At 50.2% G+C, this 19,543-nt stretch overlaps 6 protein-coding genes across 6 annotated transcripts; 2 read left to right on the top strand and 4 right to left on the bottom strand.

The window, feature by feature from the left end:
* Positions 1-1,147: 1,147 nt before the first annotated feature.
* On the bottom strand, positions 1,148-1,428 carry B0T23DRAFT_431513 (uncharacterized protein; the record flags this gene model as incomplete). The annotated part of the gene is made up of 2 exons (XM_062840327.1): positions 1,148-1,177; positions 1,240-1,428. 2 exons carry the CDS (start codon positions 1,426-1,428, stop codon positions 1,148-1,150), a joined length of 219 nt encoding a protein of 72 aa, XP_062690014.1.
* A 1,578-nt stretch (positions 1,429-3,006) lies between these two features.
* On the bottom strand, positions 3,007-5,688 carry B0T23DRAFT_422689 (uncharacterized protein; the record flags this gene model as incomplete). The annotated part of the gene is made up of 4 exons (XM_062839806.1): positions 4,446-5,688; positions 4,131-4,358; positions 3,751-4,037; positions 3,007-3,674 (listed from the first exon to the last, which is right to left on the bottom strand). The coding sequence occupies exons 1-4, from the start codon at positions 5,366-5,368 to the stop codon at positions 3,007-3,009; spliced, it is 2,106 nt and encodes a 701-aa protein (XP_062690013.1). The 5' UTR covers positions 5,369-5,688.
* Positions 5,689-6,607: 919 nt separating this feature from the next.
* B0T23DRAFT_323285 (uncharacterized protein) lies at positions 6,608-7,702 on the bottom strand (the record flags this gene model as incomplete). Its single annotated transcript, XM_062835345.1, has 3 exons — positions 6,608-6,639; positions 6,709-7,276; positions 7,343-7,702. 3 exons carry the CDS (start codon positions 7,700-7,702, stop codon positions 6,608-6,610), a joined length of 960 nt encoding a protein of 319 aa, XP_062690012.1.
* Positions 7,703-8,847: 1,145 nt separating this feature from the next.
* B0T23DRAFT_323971 (cytochrome P450) lies at positions 8,848-12,648 on the bottom strand (the record flags this gene model as incomplete). The annotated part of the gene is made up of 8 exons (XM_062835382.1): positions 8,848-9,028; positions 9,218-9,349; positions 9,461-9,862; positions 10,003-10,087; positions 10,846-11,823; positions 11,901-12,153; positions 12,214-12,386; positions 12,468-12,648. The coding sequence occupies 8 exons, from the start codon at positions 12,646-12,648 to the stop codon at positions 8,848-8,850; spliced, it is 2,385 nt and encodes a 794-aa protein (XP_062690011.1).
* Positions 12,649-16,714: 4,066 nt separating this feature from the next.
* B0T23DRAFT_216903 (uncharacterized protein) lies at positions 16,715-18,847 on the top strand. The gene is made up of 4 exons (XM_062833660.1): positions 16,715-17,228; positions 17,341-17,707; positions 17,831-17,948; positions 18,072-18,847. Exons 1-4 carry the CDS (start codon positions 17,079-17,081, stop codon positions 18,757-18,759), a joined length of 1,323 nt encoding a protein of 440 aa, XP_062690010.1. The 5' UTR covers positions 16,715-17,078; the 3' UTR covers positions 18,760-18,847.
* B0T23DRAFT_216898 (uncharacterized protein) lies at positions 18,485-19,325 on the top strand. The gene has a single exon (XM_062833659.1). It carries the CDS (start codon positions 18,814-18,816, stop codon positions 19,264-19,266), a length of 453 nt encoding a protein of 150 aa, XP_062690009.1. The 5' UTR covers positions 18,485-18,813; the 3' UTR covers positions 19,267-19,325.
* Positions 19,326-19,543: the final 218 nt, after the last annotated feature.

Here is a 19,543-nt window from a genome sequence, read left to right as displayed (position 1 = left end):
GGTGATTCAGGGCCAGGTCTTCTGGGTTAGGGTTCTGCGTGTACATAGGTAGGTACTTCTGCACTGTCAAACATTACGGCTTCACTTTCCTAAAAACATCAACTTTCTACCCACGTCAAGTTTATTATAAATACCTATCTTGGGCGGTAATCCATTGCTCGAGCTGCGTTTATATTCTCCAAGCAAGATAAGCCATCAGAAGGAAGAAATACGAAACCTTTCGCTTGCAAATAAAAGAACAACAACCAGACCATGTATCCCACCATCACCAAGGTCATTCCTTCTTAGTCCCTCATTTACCGTTTTCCCAGTATATGCCTCTCCGCTGGCAGTGACGTGTGAGATGGCTTTTACTAGCACAGCCAATGGGGACAGGAGAAACGCTTGGTGGGAAGGGCGTATTTCTCTACTTGGTCTACGTGCTGAGCTATTGCCTAATAAGCACAACGAATTTGAATGCGAAAGCAGGTCTGACTGTGAAGGGTCTAATCAGGTATTAGGTTCATGATGTGTCTATCTGAAGTCTGAGCCGCAGCACTGGTTTTTCGACTGCGATGGGAGGATATCCCGTAAGGCGAGTTGAATTAGAACTATTGATAGCCAGAACTTGATTGTTGTGGCCAACCTTGAGTGGTTGTAAAGTGAGTCGAATGAGTGTAAGTAGCATGGGTAGCTGAGCAGAGCCAGTCGCTACACCTATCAGCAATATATCAAAGAAGCAGTGTTGAAATCCGGCCGGATACTGAATATTTGACTAACAAGCTTCTGTCGACCATGACAGTGGCAGTGAAAAGGAGTGTGGAGGTTGGAGGAACAAAATGAAGAAGGAACCAGAATTCTTGAAAATGACAACAAAAAGTGCACACAGAAATAGAAACCCAAAATCTGAATCACCAAGCACCCACTCCTTGGGGAGTGTCAGATCCATCTAACAAGAGTCATGAAGAAAATATCCACCATCAACACATCCGCCGTTTCCCGGTAGCGGGATGAACACATCCATGAGATTATAGAAAGTCTTGCGAGAGGGGATAATGGAATACCCGCCACTCCGTCATCTTGAAAAGACCAGTACGCCAAAGAAGTCCGGTAAGGAAAAACCGCGAGTTGCCTTGTAGAGATCTGACGGAAGATGTAAGCAGTTCGCTTAACGCTTTGAACCGCTGCTGGAGCCCTTCTGTAATTATCTCAAATTTAGCACCCGAGCTATCTCAGTGTCATGGAGTAAAAGAGGCTTACCGAACTGCCGTGAGAAGAGCCGCTGGACTTGGATCCAGACGATGAACCGTGAGAGGAACCACCACGGGAGCTGGAGGACTTGGAGGCAACATCCGTCTTGATGAAACCGAGGGCAGAAGAACCCATGGCGATGGAGTCCCAGTTGGTCTTCCCGGAGGAAGAGCTGTGAGAAGAAGAGTGGCCAGACATTTTGAATCTTGGGTTACCGAAGGAGGAAGTTGGGAGTAGCGATTGTGTTGTTGAACTAATATCAAGTGTTGCCGATTGTATGAGCTGATGGGCCGATGAGCGACTGTTGAATTATTGGATCTTCAGTTGGTATTGGAGCTGTTTGAGTTGTATCATGATCCAGACAATCTAGTTGAAGGCGTTGTCGGCCAGATATCTTTATAGGTCTTTGATCTTCAAAACATGTGTGCCTGTGCATCGCCATTTGATAACGCCGAGTACAGGCATAGCATACAGTAGGAGTAGTTTTGTCGAATTCCGAATGGGGGCCGCTTACAGTATGAGGAGCGACTTCTACCAAGGTCAACCGTTGAGTACTCCATTGATGTGTTATTCTCCTTTGACTGACAACGGAGATGAGGCACGAAGTCCGGCAGGTTCCAAAATGGTGATCGAAAAGAGTCGGGAAAAGGAAAGTTCCACAGAGCAGTATTACATGCGATTGGTCAGTTCCCATGTCAGAGGCAGTAAAGAAAAATCGCTAAAAGCTTAAAGTAGGCTGGTATGTGCGGTGGTGATAAAGTTGGAAAAACGCCCTATATCTTTGGCTGCCTGATTCAGGAGCCGTAACATCATGACAGCCATAGCCACATGTTTCCATTTCCCGTTCTTAGGGGTTTGAGCTCTAAATCTGCGACTGAGAGATGCACGTCCATGGAGGATGCCACTGCTAACGAAATTTATAGCCACACAACATGTCGAGATTTGTTCGTTGAGAATGTTCAGTTCTACTTGATTCCTGTGTTCCCTCTCAGTACCTACCTCCAACAATAATGGAGGGTTCAACCTTCGCCAGATATCGGATTGCGGCAGGTTGAAGGTTTGGGGGCGTAATAGTGGCAAGCTCCGCTGGGCCGTATCAAAACCTGGTGATGACCGCTGCTAGAAGCGTCCAGTAGGGGTAATTGGCCCTGTGAACATCGTCACTGGGAGACTTGATCGGTGGTTTAGGCACCCGCCTAGTTGAATGGTACCTACCGTACACAGTACCTTGGCAGGTAACCATGCCTGAATGCACGGACCCATGTGATTTTATCGTTCCATTCGGCGGCGTGGATGTCACGCCGACTGCACCGAGAACGGCTATTCTGGAGCGATAAAATTCCAAGCCTGTAATGTTAAGGCACGTTGTCCAAACGGAATGAGTGTAATATTGAAGCCTAGTTTTTGCTCAGGCATGCGGTGAGAGCTAGGCCGATGCATCTGCGATTGAGGAGGCTATTCCGGGAGTCCGAAGTCCCACGTTTCCGCAGCCCGAGCCCAGCACGCGCCTCAGCCCTATGATTCCACCAGTCGGTACTCAAACCATCTCAGGCATTCCTCTTGTTCGCCTTACCGCAGACGCGCTATCAAGCTTCCGCGCGCTTGTAGGGATGCGTGTAACATCAAGGCGCAGAAGAGCCTGTCGCCATCCTAGATTTCAAGGCTCCCTGTCCTACAGGCTGCAACTGGTTGTTGCCCCGGTTGCTCAACATTTTTCGCAGTGTTTGCGCAATGATGGTAGCCTGCAGCATCAGACAAACCATCATTCTGACTGTTCTACGGCTGGAGAAAGCTCATATCATCCAGCATTGCTTGCCACCATTCGTCGCCTAGGAATGACACCGGCGACAGTGCCTCAACGGGCGCGGGGTTCCCGGTATCTGCGATCATCTCAGTAGCTGGCAGGATTTGTCCTTGGTATTGTGAATCCGAATGGTGTACCGGTGAGTGACTTTCAGGAGCGGCAGGATTCGGTGCTGCTGTCTTGGAGAGATACCACGAACGAATCCATCGGAGCTTGTTGCGGTGCATGGACATCACTGACACAGTGTCATTGACATATTTGCGCTTTCGCCGCCATTCTTCTGCAATGGCCACGGTGTCCGCCTGATCGCACCGGTCACTAATGCGTTGCGTTATGCCGGCAAAGTCAAGGCTTTCGCCCGCGAGCTTGCTATTCCAATCCGGATCTTGCAAGACAACCAGGCGTGTAGCGGTAATCAAGGAGAATGTCATGTGGCAGTAGGTGTTGAAGGGTAGATAACTGAGGTCGGCCACGGGGATGGAAGCATATGCATCCAACGTTGCTTTGAGAGCATCCAGGCAGCACCACATTGCTTCCGACTTTCGGATGCCGTCAATGGATGAAACCGGCGATGACGCCATATAGACTACGGGTTCGTATAGCCTGACGAGTATGCCTTTGAGGCCAATCTCAAACGACACTTTGGGGTCCAGGTCAGCAAAGTGAAACCCATCCAGCCAGTTTCATCACCTAGTGGTCAATGTTCTTGTACGTACAATTGTCTCGAATGTTCCTTGGTACTTGCAACTTGAAATCATCTAGCTCGGCACGCAGATTTGACATTGCCATGTGTGCGGCTGCGGAGAAGGTCGCAGTACCGCTCCCATCCGAATCGGGAGCCGGGAAAACCGCAATGATCCTACAAAGAATGCGATGCATTCTAATGAGGACCACAAGGTATGTGTCCGCAATGTATTCCTGCTCGGCTTCGATCTTGTCACAACAGAAGGATAAGTAGGTGGAGCAGGGCATCAAAGGGATATGTCGAAATAAGGCAGCCGTGCTATGGAATGAATGGTGTTAGAGCTAGTTCATGAAGAGCAAGACTAACTGTAAAAGTCTGGTATTCATGTAAAGCCGAGGGGACACAACTTACAGTGAACTGACATAGAAGCATCCGAGATAGGCCCGCATATCTTCTAGTGTATGAGGCGGCCGTCCCCGGTGGCCATTGAGACGCCTGGCATCTTCCACAAACTGATTTGCACCATTGCCGTCCTGCTTGGAGGGTTTGTGGCTGTTGAGGCCCAGATCTACCACAAGACCGACTGCTAGCTGGTGCAAGGTTGTCACCCATGATTCAGCATAGTAATGAGATTCGCTCCTTTTGCACAAGACAATGCCAATGGTTAACAAGCACGGAACACAAACGGTCAGAAAAGGGTTGAATTAACAAGGAAAATAAACCAACCATGCAATGAACAGCAATATGGCTTGTAGCAGGTCCAGCCGCTTCTCCTGTTTGACAACGATATGGGTTGCAATGTACTCACGAAACCAAGTCGTGAAACCACGTTGCGAAGCGGCGCTCTGAGGGGCAACGATCTGAATAATGGTCCGGAATAAGAATGGCTGCCTCTGGAAAAGGTCTTGCGCTGTTGTATTCCGTGGGATGGGCACAAACGGGAATCGAGGATGATAGTCGGTTTGGTATAACTTGAGCAACCGATCTGCTTCACCCATGGTTATGCGCAGGTAGCCGTATGGCTGTGGAGTGATCTCGATGCAAGCCGTTGGCGGTATGTAACTGTTTGTAGGCTCGGACCCTCCAGAGGAACTCAGGGCAGTAGAGGTTGGAGTCTGAAGGGTGGTATGGCCCGGAGGAGGGCAATCTTGTCCATGTTGGCCGGTACAATCTCCAGGGTGACCATCATTGACATGGTGGCAGCTCATGGGGAGTATACAAAAGGGTCGCGAGGCCGATGGCTGTTCCTGGCTTGATGTCGCCGGTGTTGGCAGTTGACCAAAGACTGCGCTGTCTGGCGCATCATGGCCGGAGATAGGGGGTTCAGATGTTGTTGAAGCCGATCTTGGTGCTGAAGACTGTTGTTGAATCTGCCTTGAAGCGTTCAGGAGTGACACGAGACCGTCAATCTTTTCCTCTAGTTGGCCGACTCGAGTACCTCTTCCGCGCCGTCTTTCTTTCGCCGTGTGAGGGACCGTGCAGGGACGATGCAACCGGGCACACCGTTGACAAGCGCCAACACCCGGTTCACCATCAGGCCATATGCACTTGGTTTTGGACTTGTTACAGTAGACACAGGCTCGCGCTCGCGCTCTTTCTTTTGTGTCCGAGCCGTTCAGGTTGCTGCTCAAAATGGGAATGTCGGCCATGGCTGCAGTTTTGTTGGCCGAGCTCTCATGGTGTGGGAAGCAAGGAACCGTCCTCGTTTGATGGTGTTGGAGTTAAAGAGGTAGCGTACTACACCCCTTCCAAACAGGGCGCCGGCGGTTTTCGGTGGGTAGGTAATTAGACCGAGCCTCTTCAGCAATTGAGAAGCGATGGAGAATCTGTTCAGGACCCACCATCAACAAGCGAAACGTCAACAGTGATGAGGAAAAGGAATGATGACTTGGTTGAGCAAGGACAAGAAGACAACCGCTGTCAGCCGTAATGAGGATCGAAGTCGGGATCGGCAAGGAATCGGCAGAAGTTGCCCTTCGCTAAAGAGGCAAGAACTACAGGCAGGGCATGCAGTCAGCCGTAAATGTGGGAGAAGGGTATCGGCCGTCGGTCCAATTTGCTTGCCGATCCGACGTGTCATCAATACAGCCCGGATACGGCTTGCTTGTATCGGTCTCAGGCCCTTCATTACGTTAACAAGGCCGTCACAAACCCGCAATGTGAGTTTATGATACTTTCCAGTCAGAAGATGTTCTTTGTGGAATCTCATTCTGTCTGGATTGAAACAGAAGGCTCTTTTTGGCCAGTTTGCTGTGATCAACGATACCTCTAACCAGACGTGTATCATGTAATACACGTGCACTTACCTGTATTAGACGATTTGCTCGGTGTAATATTCCTGTTATATTACAGCCACATCAAATTTTGATTGGTTGGTTGGGCATGCCCGGCTGCTTCTGGTGGACCCGCTCACGCTTAGACACTCCTTCCCTTTCTGGACGTATAAGTCAGCTTTCGCCGTCGGCTCATCGCTGCACCTTCGTCGTCTGAAGCCATTCCTTCCTTCTTTTCGCACAACTAAGCAGGAGCAGGAGCAGAGCTTTCACGACACGACTTTGGTTTCTTTTGGTTCTCTCGGTACTAAGGTACCTAGGTACTACACTACTTGTGAAATCAGTCAACACGCACTTGTGCGAACAGGAAAAAAAAAAATAACGACCGAGAGCCACCAACAACGATGAATCAACTGCAGCACACAGCCATTGCTCGTTCTGGCTTGCACTTCTGAAGAGCACGTCAACAACCCCGCATGCGAAATGTCGCAGGTCGACCAGTCCACCCATCGTTAACCTAGTAATCTATGACCCACAACTTTGCGGCCTATCTCTGAACAGTCCGCGACATCAAACCTCAAACACCACAAAGCAAGAGGCTGCCGGAGCAACACCTCACATCGCCTGACCAGGCAGCACTTTGAGCCCTAAACAGCGATTTCTGTTAGTTCCACCCCACCAGAGAAGGATAGCAAGGATTGAGGAAGCTGGCTTACATGAATCCAGATCTTCATTCACCATGTTCTTGACGGCGCACTTGTTCATCGCCTGCACGTTCTGGCTCTTCAGCGGCCGGCCATTCTCGCAAGCGTTGAACATGCAGCTCGAATCCATCGCCTTCTGGAGCGAGTCTCCCTTCCATCCAAACACGTAATCCGCGTGGGTTCCGTATCCCTTGTTGACGCCATAGCTCAGCACGAAGGGGTTCGATCCGTCCTTTGGCCACATGTTGTTGAACTGGGTCGTATCCCAGAGTGTCTCATACGCCACCTGTGGCATACGTACCGGGTGCGATGCTGGACAGGGCCCAGCGGGAGAAAAAGCCTCCTTAGCCGTGTTGTACATGTGCGAGTGGTGGTCGGGCGAGTCGAGGTTCTTGTCATCCCAGCATGACGGGAAATGTTGCACCGTCATGATGCCTCCTTTACAGGGCTTGGTTGGGAAATCAGGCAACTCGGGGAAGCGCGTGTTCTTGTCGGTCAAGCACACAAAGCGTATCCCAACGTGGCCCTTGGCGTCGTTGAGATTGTTGGTGGTGGGAGAGCCGACAGTCATACGGAAGCCCTATTCCCCACGAATGGTTAGTTACACCTCCCTTACAACCCTCGGCTTGAGATGCCCATGGCTAACTGTTTCACTTATAGGCTTGAACGCAGTGATCTTTTGGTTGCCGTTCGAGAAAAAGTCCTGCTGTGTATAGTAGATGGTCATGCCGCCATTGATACCGTTGGGCAGTGCAGAATTCTGCATGATGGGCACACGTTTGTATGTGCCGTTGGTGTGCTTGAAAAACAGGACGGCCGTCCAGTAGTTGGAAAAGTCGGAAACGTTGAAGGCATTTCCACCCACAATTTGGTGGACATGTGACGACGGGAGACGGCCAGGTTCGACAAGAGGATCAAGACGTTGGATCGAAAGAGTTGAGCATCCAAAACGAAGCGCCGCTTGCGAAGGCCCGACGAGAGCCAAAGTCATCGAAAGCCACATCATCATATTCCGGGATATGCTTCAGCAGCACTACAGTGAAAGTCTTCGGTAAGCTTGATCGAAAAGAAACACAGACGACCACCATTGAGATCTGGGGCCCGTCCGACCAACGTTTTTATCTGCCAACACCACATAGTCGGTTATCGTTTCAATCATCAAAGGCCTCTCCATCTCTGCCGTGGATTATTGCCGTCATTACTGGATGGAATCAACTTTCTGCTATTCATCTATCTGAAGTTAAATGCGTGGTTTTTGGGGGTTTGATCCTGTCCACAAACACACTTTCTTCTGCAGGCTAAAAGCGCCTTCATTTTCATTCGAAGACCAGCTCCATGGATAACAATCGCCACAAAGGGAAGTGAGATGCAGTGGGGACCTTTCCCTTCATCCAGTGCAATTGGTAGGAGTCGATGTGCCGGGTCTTCGCCTTGACTCTTTTTCTCAAGTGGTGGAGTGCCTATCTCCTCGTCTACATCGAGTGATTCCGGATTTCGAATCTATATATCCATGAGCGTCCCATGACCAATGGCGCTCCTACAATCCCGATCCAGAGTCACCAGACAAGCGGCATAAGGGGGTCTTAATCACATCGCTTTCCGGATGGTCTGTTTGGAGACCTGCCTTGTTTGGTAATTACTCTAAAAACGGCTTCGACTCAATACGGCATATTAGACAATCACGATACTGACGTGTGACAGATGACTTCAAACGATGATTTCAAGCACGGAAGTGCCGGGCTGTGATCGATTATGTGTGGAAAATCGAGTTTCACATCACAGGTCACTTGCAAGGCTCATGGCTTGCTGACTTTCACATCCGCCGGAACCGCTTTTGAGTATAGTACCTGGCATTATCAGTGTCTCTGCAAATCCTGAGGAGCAAAGCGTATGAGATATATTGCTTTTCCATCACTAATCCAGGGTAGCAAAGAAAGCAAGCGTGTTCAGGGACTAGAGGTATGTACGATGAATGATAAGAGTGTACAGCTTGGCTTTGAGCCGCTCCCCTCCCTACTGCAATCACCGTTTCTCGATGTATGTGGGAGAAGGTTCATATTATCATCAATAAACAGAACCACCGAGTCCGAATCCTCATGTTACGACAGCTTGATGGCGCCCAAGCTCCTAACATCTTTGCCGGTTCATTGGCTAAAAGCTTAGAATAGCACCGACCTCCTTCGGTACGGTAGCTGCCACATTCGAAGATCCAAGAAGGCTATATGAGTACGGCGGCGAACTGGCGGTCATGGTACCAGTGGGAGCAGTGTTGCTTGCTCCTCCAAAGTCGTTGTCAATCTCGACCGCATACCCTACTTGCTTCGAGTACTCGCTAAAAAGAGGTTTCGTCACGTTCTTGAAGGCGTTGCTTTGAACTAGCACCTGGGCGCGCATTCGCGTGTTAATTGCAGTCGACATGCTGCGTGGAACAGCTTGTCAGTCTTTGCCTCTCGCGCATGAATTCACATCTGTGTTTCCGTAGCAAATACGATGAGAGGGGCATCGCCAGCTGGACACTTACTTCTCATAGTAGGAGTTGTAAATGTGGGCGGTGCCGAAACGGATCAAAGGACCACGCGAGCCACAATCTTTCCAGTAGTTGTTGGCATAGGTCACATGGAGGTGCCCGGTATCTTCGGAGCCGTTGCTGTCGCTGTGACCAACGAGGGAGCTTTTCCAGTGATCATGGAAGTAAGTGCTTCACCAATCGGTTAGTTCATTTCCGACCGGCGTACTGGGCAAGTGTAATCTGATCCAAGCTTACTGAGAGATTGTCACCCATTCGGACCCATGGGAAATATCAACAAGGCCGTCATAAAAGTCCTTATCGCGAGCCAGAGTCGAGTAGAACTCGCAGTGGTCGACCCACACATTACTGCTTTTCTCGATCGTTAAACCATCCCCGTTGTCTGCCTCCACAAAGGATGAAACGATGTTTCGAAGGATTAGGTTGCTCTGCCGGCGAAAATGAAGGCCAACACCGCTGAACCCTGCGCCGGGCAAGCCAATAATAGTTTTGTTGCTGCCGATTCTGACCTTCGCATTGCCGTTGATTACACCGTCGACAACAACGATAGCCGGAGCGGTGTTCTTCTCACTGACAGCCGCGGTGAACTGGGCCAAAGTCGAGACCGTGGTAACAGTGCCGCCTGACCCGCCGGTGGTTCTGTCCGAGCTGTGTCAGCTGTTGACTTTTTGCTCAACGTTCAAACGTCAGGATTACTTACCCTCCGTTTTGGGTGGCATAACCCAAGTTGGCTATATCGGAAACAGTTGCTCTCTTGGCAAGAGGAACTCTCCCCTCACTGTCGCGGGTGGGTGTTGGTGTTGCCGTCCCCAGAGCGAACAAGGCAGTTACAGCCAAGGCGAACTTCATCGTTGTGTCGCAGTACTTGAGGAACCCGGTTGTGTGCAATGAGCAGTACGTATCTTTTCCTCATTGTTGGAGCGCAAGAAACATGCATTTGTCCTGAGGTTATATACTTGCTTACTCTTCTCAGACAAACACGCATTGCTTGTTTCCCCAAGCAAATCGTCTCGCCCTCAGCGACTGGCCATTTCCGGCAGTAACCTGTAATGGTCAGTACCTCACTCCACATTTTTCCGTCGCTGGCGGATAAATATCTCCATGGTTGCCCCTACAATTTAAAAACCCCTACCAGCATGATACCACAGCGTGTCTGGCGTTTCGGCATGGGCACGAATTGTGCCTGAATTATCCACCAATCCCCAACTCCTGCCAAACTTCACTTATGTGTCGTGGCATTCAATGCCTTTCATGAAGGCTTCCCCGAAACACATCGTTACATGCAATGTGGAGAACAGTGGATGGATTTGAACCAAACGAAAGATCATCCGCGAACATGGCCGACTTGACCGAGTTCGGTATGCTTCCCATTCCTTGCCTTTGGCTAGTCACGACTCAGATGTAACGCACGATGCGTCCTGGAAAGAACAACAAGATACTTCAATCTGGCATCTGGCAACGAAAAAAACCTGATTATAATTAACTACTCTATCACACAAAAGAACAGTAAACCTCGATAGTAATGGGAATCCGAAACTCAAGCACACTATTCAGCCCGTCATCGGTGGCTGTTCTTCTTTGTATGCACCCGGATCGTCTCCTGATCACCTTCACTCTTCAACCTCTAACCTTCATCTTGGCAATCACATCCTTCTGGATGGTAAACCAAGAACCCCAGACCTTCCATTCCTTGGTCGGGTCTGCCAACTCAATCTCGAATCTGTGCAAGAGCGTCGCACAAACCTTGTACAGCTCGAACATGGCAAAGTTCCTGCCAGTGCAGATGCGCGAACCATTACCAAAGGTCAAATCCGCCGCGTTCCATTTCTGCATGCGAACATGGAATGCCTCATCATCTTCGCCAGGCTGCTGCAGCCAACGCTCAGGACGGAAAGTATCAGAGTCCTCACCAAAGATGCTCTTGTTACGGCTAACGACCCAGGGGTTAAGACCAACAGCGGTACCGGCAGGAACAAAAGAGCCGTCCGGGAGCGTGATGCCGCCGGCGGGGACGTAACGCTCAAGAAGCATGGCAGCAGCAGGGTGAATACGGAGAGCTTCGCGAACGCAAGCTTCAAGGTAGGGGAGCTGGCGAGCACCGGAGTAGGGGACAGGCTTGGAGCGGTCGAAACCAGCGGCCTGGATCTCCTCGGACACTCTGTTGTAGACGGAACGGTTCTTGAGCATGTAGTAGAAGACAGCGCGGAGAGCGATGGCAGTAGTATCGGCACCCGCGAGCAGGTTAACGAGCACATCACTGATGATCTGGTTGTCATCAACGAGGTCCGGATGAGACTCCTTGGAGTCGATGAAATGCTGGAGGTAATCCGGGTTTTTGGGGTCATAGTTCTCGTCCTTGCCCTGCAGGCGAGCAACGAAGGACTGGACGGCGATGCGAGCAGGGTGGACCAAGTTGGGGGGTCCGACACGCTTGATGGGGTTCTTGTCAAGGAAGTAGTCAAGGATGGGAATCTGACCGACTGTCTGGAAGTAGCGAAGGGCGGCCTCGGCTTTCTCGATGGTCCCATCGAAATCACTACCGTGCTCCATGTAGCCGAAGCGACGGCTGAAGGTCACAGAGCTGATGAGGTCCCAAGCGTCTGGAGTTGAGCACGGCGTTAGTTCATCTGCTCTTTGAACACAGTCATTGGTACCCGGCGATCCGAGGGAAACTTACGGTATCCGAGCCATTCGCCAAAGTCAAGTTCCTTAGGTCCACCGGGAACATTGATAAAGCGCTCCTCGACATACTTGCAGAAGTCGTTAAGAACAACGTCAACATGGGGCTCCAGAGCCTGAACATAGCTCGTGGAGTAGTACTTGGCCACTGGACGCTTCATCTTGGCATGTTCAGTTGGGCTCGTAGTGCTGAAGATATGGTATGTGATCTTCCCATTGACGATGGCGCTGTTGTTGTGATAAAACTCGGTCTAATTTTCATTTTGTCGTTAGTTGATAGCTTCACAACGATTGCCCTGTCCGAAACTTACCTTGAGCCATTTGCCATCAGTGCTGTAGATGGTCTTGATCAACTCGGGGTAATCGAGGTCGAGAGTGTTAGGGCCGATACGGACAATGGGCCCGTATTTCTTGTGTAGGTCATAGACGATCTCATGGTATCTGCCAGTCCGAGTCTGGTAGAGTCGCCACCAATTGGTAAAACCTGAAACCGAAGAAGACAATGGTCAGCGACGTACTTCCTCACCCACACACAACGAGATTTGAGAATATCTATTTCACATACCTGCAAGGAAGGGGCCCGGGTACTTCTTTAATGGGTTGGTAGCCCACGAGATAATGTACCATCCAAGAATCGACAGGATGGGAATGACAACAAGAGAGATGAATGGCGATGGGAGAGTCCTCAACGTCAGTTTCAGGACTTGCGGTTGGAGAACTCCATCTAAGCCAGCGTGTGAGTCCATGGCTACAAGCTGTAGGAGGTTGGCAGTTGATGATCAAGCTGTGTTGAACTTCTCCAGAAGGAACGTGTTCCCCGGGCTTCTTATAAAGGAAGGTCACGTCGCAGTGCGCGTGGTATTCAGGGGGGCCTGGGCAAACAAGAGTCCATAAGAGTGGTGGCTGTCCAGGAGATGAAGAGATTGACATTCGCCAACATGTCGGGCCAACGCAACCGGAATTTTCAAAAGCCTTGAAGCCCTCCCTGCCTATCCCCATTTCGAGAAGGTTATGAAAACGGACTGGCATGGTGGTGTACGTTATCAGGCCCATGAGGGTGGTATCGGCGGGGTCCTGAAGCCAGGATTTCTCAACCGTTACCAAACTTCGAACTCGAAGGATGCATACAGAGACACTAGTGAGGCTTTGCAAACATTGCAAACGGGGATCAACAGCATTGCGGTGGAAGAAAAGGGAGTGGATCTTCGCTGCGGGCTCCAGACTCGAGCATTTCCCCCAGTGCCCAAGACTGGCACCAGTTCATGCACTTCAATTAGCGTGTTGACGTTGTATCTGCACCAAGCGAGTTGGTCTATCGAACGGTATTAAGGTGGATACCCCTGAGGTTGATGAGAAGAAGCAAAGAAAATCATTGTCTGGACTATCAAGGTTATAACATTCAAGACGCTTGACTGGTCACTTCAGTTATGTAACTTTATCAGTTCGAGGTCTGGGAGTCAGCCAAGAAAACGACATCCCCCCAAGACATTTACTCTAGGAAATCACCCTTCCAGTCCAATCTCGTTCGACACTGTTAGTACGGATGAGGCCTGGTCCAACGATGCTGCCAAAGTAAGCGAGTTACTACAACGACATTCGACTACACTCGATGTGGACTACACTGCGACTTTCATATCCGTTCTTCCGCAACCTTCACCCATTGCTACGATATGTTTTCACCTTTTTGGGACCGGACAGACTCGTACCCCCTGGTCCATGCAAGATGTTTATAGTGTAGTGTAGTGTGCACTACACTAGTGTACTTGTATGTAAAACGAGAATCTGGGCCTCGACAGCGGTCTACGAATTCCCCGTCCCCGGACCAATGACAATGCCGCTTGTATCGGACCTTTCCCAAAGAAAATACTGATCTTATTTCTCCGCTATCCGCTGGCTTTCCCCTGAGAGGCTGAGACATCCCGGGGCAGGGCGCGCCTTGTGGACACAAAAGCCGTTGAAGGTTACACAGACGTATAGAGCGGGCCGGGCCAGGCACTTGACGCCATCTTTTGATTGGCCAATGCCCGAAACCGACGTGATGAATGTGATTCGGGTCACTGGCGTACAGCTGTCTGTCGCCTTCAACCTTCTCGGGGAATTTCTGGCATTGGGACGCTCACGTGATGTGTACGTATGCAGGAGTTGGAAACTGTTGAAGTTTTGAGGTGGATGGTGGTTGCTAACTCGCTGCCCGATGTCACATTTCACATCATGCATTTTGCTTTTTTTCTTCTGCGCAGTTTCTGGCAAGAAAGTCATCACGCTATCATAGCAATGCTCGGCTAAACGAACCCAGGTAAGCTTTCGGGGCCAATCGCATTAGGGCTGTAGCCTTGCCAGGTAAGGAGCCAAGAGCGAGCTAACGCCTTACAGCCTACCCCTGATCTGTGTCCAGTGTTAGTGCGATACTTGCAGAGGGTCTTGTAACCACTTTCAGGATGGCCAGGCGGGATCGCTGCCGTGAATAGCGTCCATTTGGCTGTTACCCGTACCGCTGTACACTACACGTACATGGAGTCAAGTTTCGGTGCATGTGAGGGGAACATGACCGTTTGTGGTTCCTGACCCTGACTCTGGGGTCATCTTGACCACCGAGAACTCTGGGGTTTCCTTGTCTTTCCCCTTATCCGAGGAGGTAGCAAGTCTTTAGCTAACAGTCAATCCAGCATTGACCTTGCACAGTACGCAGACGGGAAGTGTTCCCCGAGAGACTTGGACAGTATTCTCGCACTATGCTGAATGCACTTCCAAGAACTGTCGAGAGTAGCACTCTCCGGTAGTGCCAAAGATTGAATTTGACGGCATGGGTGTTCCTTTTCATCAAGCCCCCGAGACACTCGACCGGACGGAATGACGGCAGACCGCTGCTTTTGCCATCTCGATGGCTACAGCATTATGGAAGAGGCTTGGTGGCTTGGCCAGTTGTGATACTTGGTTGCCTAGAAGCCCTCAAGTAACCTGTCCTTCTTTCCGAAGACCTAAAGAAACCGTCCCCCTATGAATCCCCCTGGTGTTGGCGTCCCAAGATACGATTTCGCCCCCACCCTGAGCGCCATGCCATCCACCGCCTCTGGGCTGTTCCGAGCGTCGTTCTCAATAATTCCAGACGTGTGGCTTATCTTGGACATCTGGATTATGTGGTACAGTACACGACCTGAAAAGACGGTATTCGCTGCCGCATACCGGTTCAGGGCATCATCTGTGTAATATACAACATCACCACTTCTCCCCTGGCCGACCATGCTTTCGGGTACTTGCACGGAAACGATCGACCCAAAGAGTATATAAGCCTCTCAAACTTTACCCAAAACATCATCATTTTCCGGTTTTCGCACATCAGAATGAGACATTCGCTGCACCTTCAAACCCTCCTATCTCAGGTGCCAAGGATGCCAGACATATCACAGTTGAAGCGACTGGGATGATGATCCCAAACCCAACCCCCGACCGTCTCCCACATTACCAACATCAAACCTGGCATTGTAACTGGACTGGACGTCTAGGTTACCATACATATACATATCATGCGTGATGAGGCGGGAGAATGGCAAGGAGTTTGTCTCCGGTTGGGTTACCGGCATGGCCTTGCCGCGGAAGACGACATATCTGTCCGGTGAACATGGGTCTGGGTCTTTGACAGGGAACTCAATATGCAACCCTTGCTCGCAAAAAAGATCACGACAATTCCTTCAAGCTCACTGGCCTCGCTGGGCAGACTCTAAAAGCACGTCCAGTATCTGTACGATACTAACAATCGCTCTGATGTCCACTCGAGGTCCGACTAAATTTTGCTCATGTGAGTAAAGCGGATATACTACGGATACGAATACTTTTATGTTCTTCATCTAACGACCGTTTCCACAGCCGGGTCGAATTGAGCCATTCCTATCCTCGTCATCGGTACACCTATAACCCATGGTATTCTTGAAGCACCTCAAGCTCACATATATAGAAGTGATGGGAACAGGCACATACATGTGTGGTTGATATAACGCCGGTTTAGATGCACGATCTGGCCAATGTTTACATCTTCCTCAGGCATGTGGTACGTGCAGGTAAACCGCGGTTTTCAGGGCCTGAAACCGACACCATGTCGTGAAGAATTTCTCATCTCGTGTTCCATTGGACTAAGTGTTCGATGTAACTCTTTTCTTCTTCAGAGTCTACAGGGGCAGCTAGGGTTTATATCCCCAAAATCTGGTTGCCTCCAATCCAGCCCCTGGGTCGGCTATCCTAGAGCATATCCACACCTCGAGAACTTGAAGGAGAGTGGTGCAATGGTCGTCTATGTTCTAGGGATCAACGTATACTTTCCGAAGTTGAGCCCTAGTGTTGCCCACCTCGCACCTAACCCCGTCACACTCCAGCTTCCCGGGCCATGGGGGTGGGAAAGTAGCTCCACCTCCACCATCCGGGTACTCTCATGGATATCGCATCCTCTCGCTTGAACCGGAGACATCCCCACGCTGGTTCAAACCAATTACATTACATTCTGGAAGGGGGCCTACGCGCTGAGATTTCAACGGGGCTTGCAGAAGATAATTGGCCAGGACAGCATGGCGACACACTTGGAGTGAGAGGATACGGTATTCCATCTTCATTTTTTGAGGTGGCAAGGTTGAGGAATGCGTGTGAAGACCGCAGACCTTACATAACATCGGTCCTGAGTTTCCAGAAGACCATCTCCCCTTGCTTTGAGCCCCCACACGTTTTTCGGGTGCACTTTCCTGTAATTCAAGCTAACTGACTACGTATTAGTAGGGAGAGAAGAAAAAGCACACATGCGGTTTCTTCCTGTCTGCCATATCACAACACTCATCTAGAACAGCCGCATACACCCTGGACACCCGGTAGTCCCTCCTCTACACCACCCAGTCGCATTAATGGCTCCGTGGCGAGGGCAGGCCGATTTCCACCCAACTAGGCGTTTAGGATACCGAAACCCGAATCACTCTCCTTTCTTATTCCTGACGTTCATTCTTGTTCATCAGGACCAAGGCTTTTGATGTCTTTTTTCAGTATTAAATCCATCCTCCGGCACGGTGGCTTGTGCATGTCATGTCCGGTCTTCTCAACGCACTGCTCCTTCCTACCTTTTTTTGGTTGCCATTCTTTGTTTACTTACCCCCTAAGAAAACAGTACCCACCAGCCGAAAACGACTAGTAACCTCACATCATGGCAATGGGAGGTGAGGGCCCCGGGGCCATAACCGTAATGTGGGTTATGGTCGCACTTACTGCACTTTGCGTCAGCCTACGATTATACGTTCGTACTATTCTTGTGGCGAATACGGGTTATGATGATCATGTTTATGTTCTTGCGTTTGTGAGTATACACTGGAAAACAACATGCACTTTTCAGACTCTCTCTCTCTTTCTACTCCATCTCTGCTGCTGGAAGGTCAAACATTAACCCTGTATACCTTCTTCTTATCAAGATATTACTCGTCGGCTACACAATCTGCTGTACCATAGCAGCCCACTACGGTTTTGGGCAAAACATGTGGGACATCCCACCGGAAGATGTCCCCGGCGCCATCATGTGGGAGGCTATCGGCCAGTGCTTCGCCGTTATCGGCATGGCTTTGGCAAAATGGTCGTTGGGACTCTTCCTGTTGCGCCTGGTCACCCAGACATGGCACAAAGTTAGCATCTGGCTTATGATGGGATCGCTTATGGGCGCTTCAATCTCCGTCTGCTTTGTCTTTATGCTTCAGTGCTCGCCGCCGGCGTATCTCTGGGATCGATCGATTCCTGGGGGTCATTGTGATTTGAATGCTACACCAGTTTCTTTGACGCTTACTAGTATGTTACCTACTTACCTCTTCCATGTTGTATCCAAGTTTTGCGGTTTGCAACGGGGAGAGTGTCCCCAGTTGCCAGAGAGAAGAGATGATGAGAGAAAGTGTGCTGACAAAATCCGCAAAGCCCTCTGTGTCATTGCCGATTTCTTCTTCGCTCTCATGCCTTGGATCTTCCTCTGGAAACTCAACATGAATCAACGAGAAAAGATGATCATCGCCATCAGCATGAGTCTAGGCGTCATGTAAGTTCACTTACTCACACACATCCACCAATCCCTAATACGCCCCCCCCATTTTACATCACTTCTTCCTCTCTCTCTCTCCTTTCCAATCAAAGCTTCGACAACTAACATTCTGCTCAACAGCGCCGGAGCCTGCGGCATCAAACGCACCCTCCAAGTCCCCAACCTCTCCACAAACAACTACTCGCACGACACAGTCGGCCTGATTGTCTGGTCCTCGGCCGAGATCGCCATCACCATGATCTGCATCGGCATTCCCGTGTGCCGACCACTTTACAAGTCCTTCTTTGAAAAAATCATCTCCTCCCGTAACGGTAGCGGGGGGTACCAAAAACAGAGCGGCGGGGCCAGTCAAAGCCTTGGTCTGCGCACGATTGGTGGCGGCGTCATCCCTGGCAGGTCTGGGGGGCAAGATAGCAAGAACAAGTCCAGGCCGGGTAGGGATGATGAGTCGGATGAGTTTGAACTACAGAGAGAGAGAACGATGCCAGATAGTAGTGGGAGTGATGGGCTTGGACTTGGACCTGCTGGAGCAGGGCAGAGTCCGTTCAATGATGCGAATGCGATTTCTGGTTCCTCCGCGACGGTAGCGGTGGGACGAGTGGGTGGGATGGATAACAGAAGTGAGGAGTCAATTTTGGGCGAAGAGTATCGGAGAGGACATGGAAAGGACAATGGTGACTTGGAGAGAGGGGAGGGTCCTGGTGCCGGACAAGCACAAGGAGCAGGACACCGGGGAAATAAAAGAAGCTCGGGAGGAAAGGGGGCGGTGATCCAGGTTACGGAGGAGTGGCATGTCACGAGGGAGTGAGTGACTGGACCTGACTTTGCGCTGGGTATTATTGTCCGTTTCTTGGATGTTGTTATGGCGCCGGTGATAACAAGGATGGCGTTTTGTTTGGGCAATTGGACATCAAAAAGATGGAAAGATGTGTTGCATCACTGCGGTCAAAGTTTTATTCTGGGACAGATACCTTTGGGGTTGGCTATTTGTTTCGTTCTGCTCTTTCTTTTGTCTTCTCTTCCTTCTTCTTCTTCTTCCTCTTCTTTTCGATTTCCTTTGTACGTTCAAAGAGTCTACGTACTCGTGCTTCTGTTTCGGGCTCCGGATCTCGATCGTCCCCAACCAACAAGGGAAGGATCACATATGCTAACGGGACCGACCGAAAAGTCATCCCTAAAGAAGTCGAATTTCACCTCTGTCACTCCGCGATTGCGAGCCTTGACGTATTTCAATGACCAAGACTTATCTTATGAAGCATCAAACGTGGTTGGATTGAATAAAAATGTATTTTTTGAAAAAGCTTTCGTCCATTAAATGTGTGAGATTGTCGTCCAAGCTGGAGGGTGCAAAATCCACAGACAGGAAGCCTGACCCCCTTCCCCAACAGGTAGTGGCATCATAGCACTTCAGACGTTCATGTCGATGAACACACTGGTAATTGACTGCTAAAACTGAAAGCGGCGCCCAATGCAGGTGCAGGAACTGAATATTAGATGCGCGTCGGGTGAGGGCTGGGTATACTTTAGTAATTCACCAGCCGCCCGGTTCACACTATGTGGTGAAGGGACAAAACCTTCCAAACATCAAAAAG

Source organism: Neurospora hispaniola (genome assembly GCF_033458365.1).
Source record: "Neurospora hispaniola strain FGSC 10403 chromosome Unknown B0T23scaffold_7, whole genome shotgun sequence".
NCBI lineage: Eukaryota > Fungi > Ascomycota > Sordariomycetes > Sordariales > Sordariaceae > Neurospora > Neurospora hispaniola.
The sequence above is the reverse complement of the archived record's forward strand: the minus strand, read 5'-3'. Positions and strand labels throughout refer to the sequence as shown.

Coding starts and splice junctions, on each gene's coding strand:
- B0T23DRAFT_216903 (XM_062833660.1), top strand. CDS start 17,079: ATGGCAATGGGAGGTGAGGGCCCCGGGGCCATAACCGTAATGTGGGTT. Junction 17,229..17,340: donor ATGTTTATGTTCTTGCGTTT/GTGAGTATACAC, acceptor CTTCTTATCAAG/ATATTACTCGTCGGCTACAC. Junction 17,949..18,071: donor AGCATGAGTCTAGGCGTCAT/GTAAGTTCACTT, acceptor TCTGCTCAACAG/CGCCGGAGCCTGCGGCATCA.
- B0T23DRAFT_216898 (XM_062833659.1), top strand. CDS start 18,814: ATGGCGCCGGTGATAACAAGGATGGCGTTTTGTTTGGGCAATTGGACA.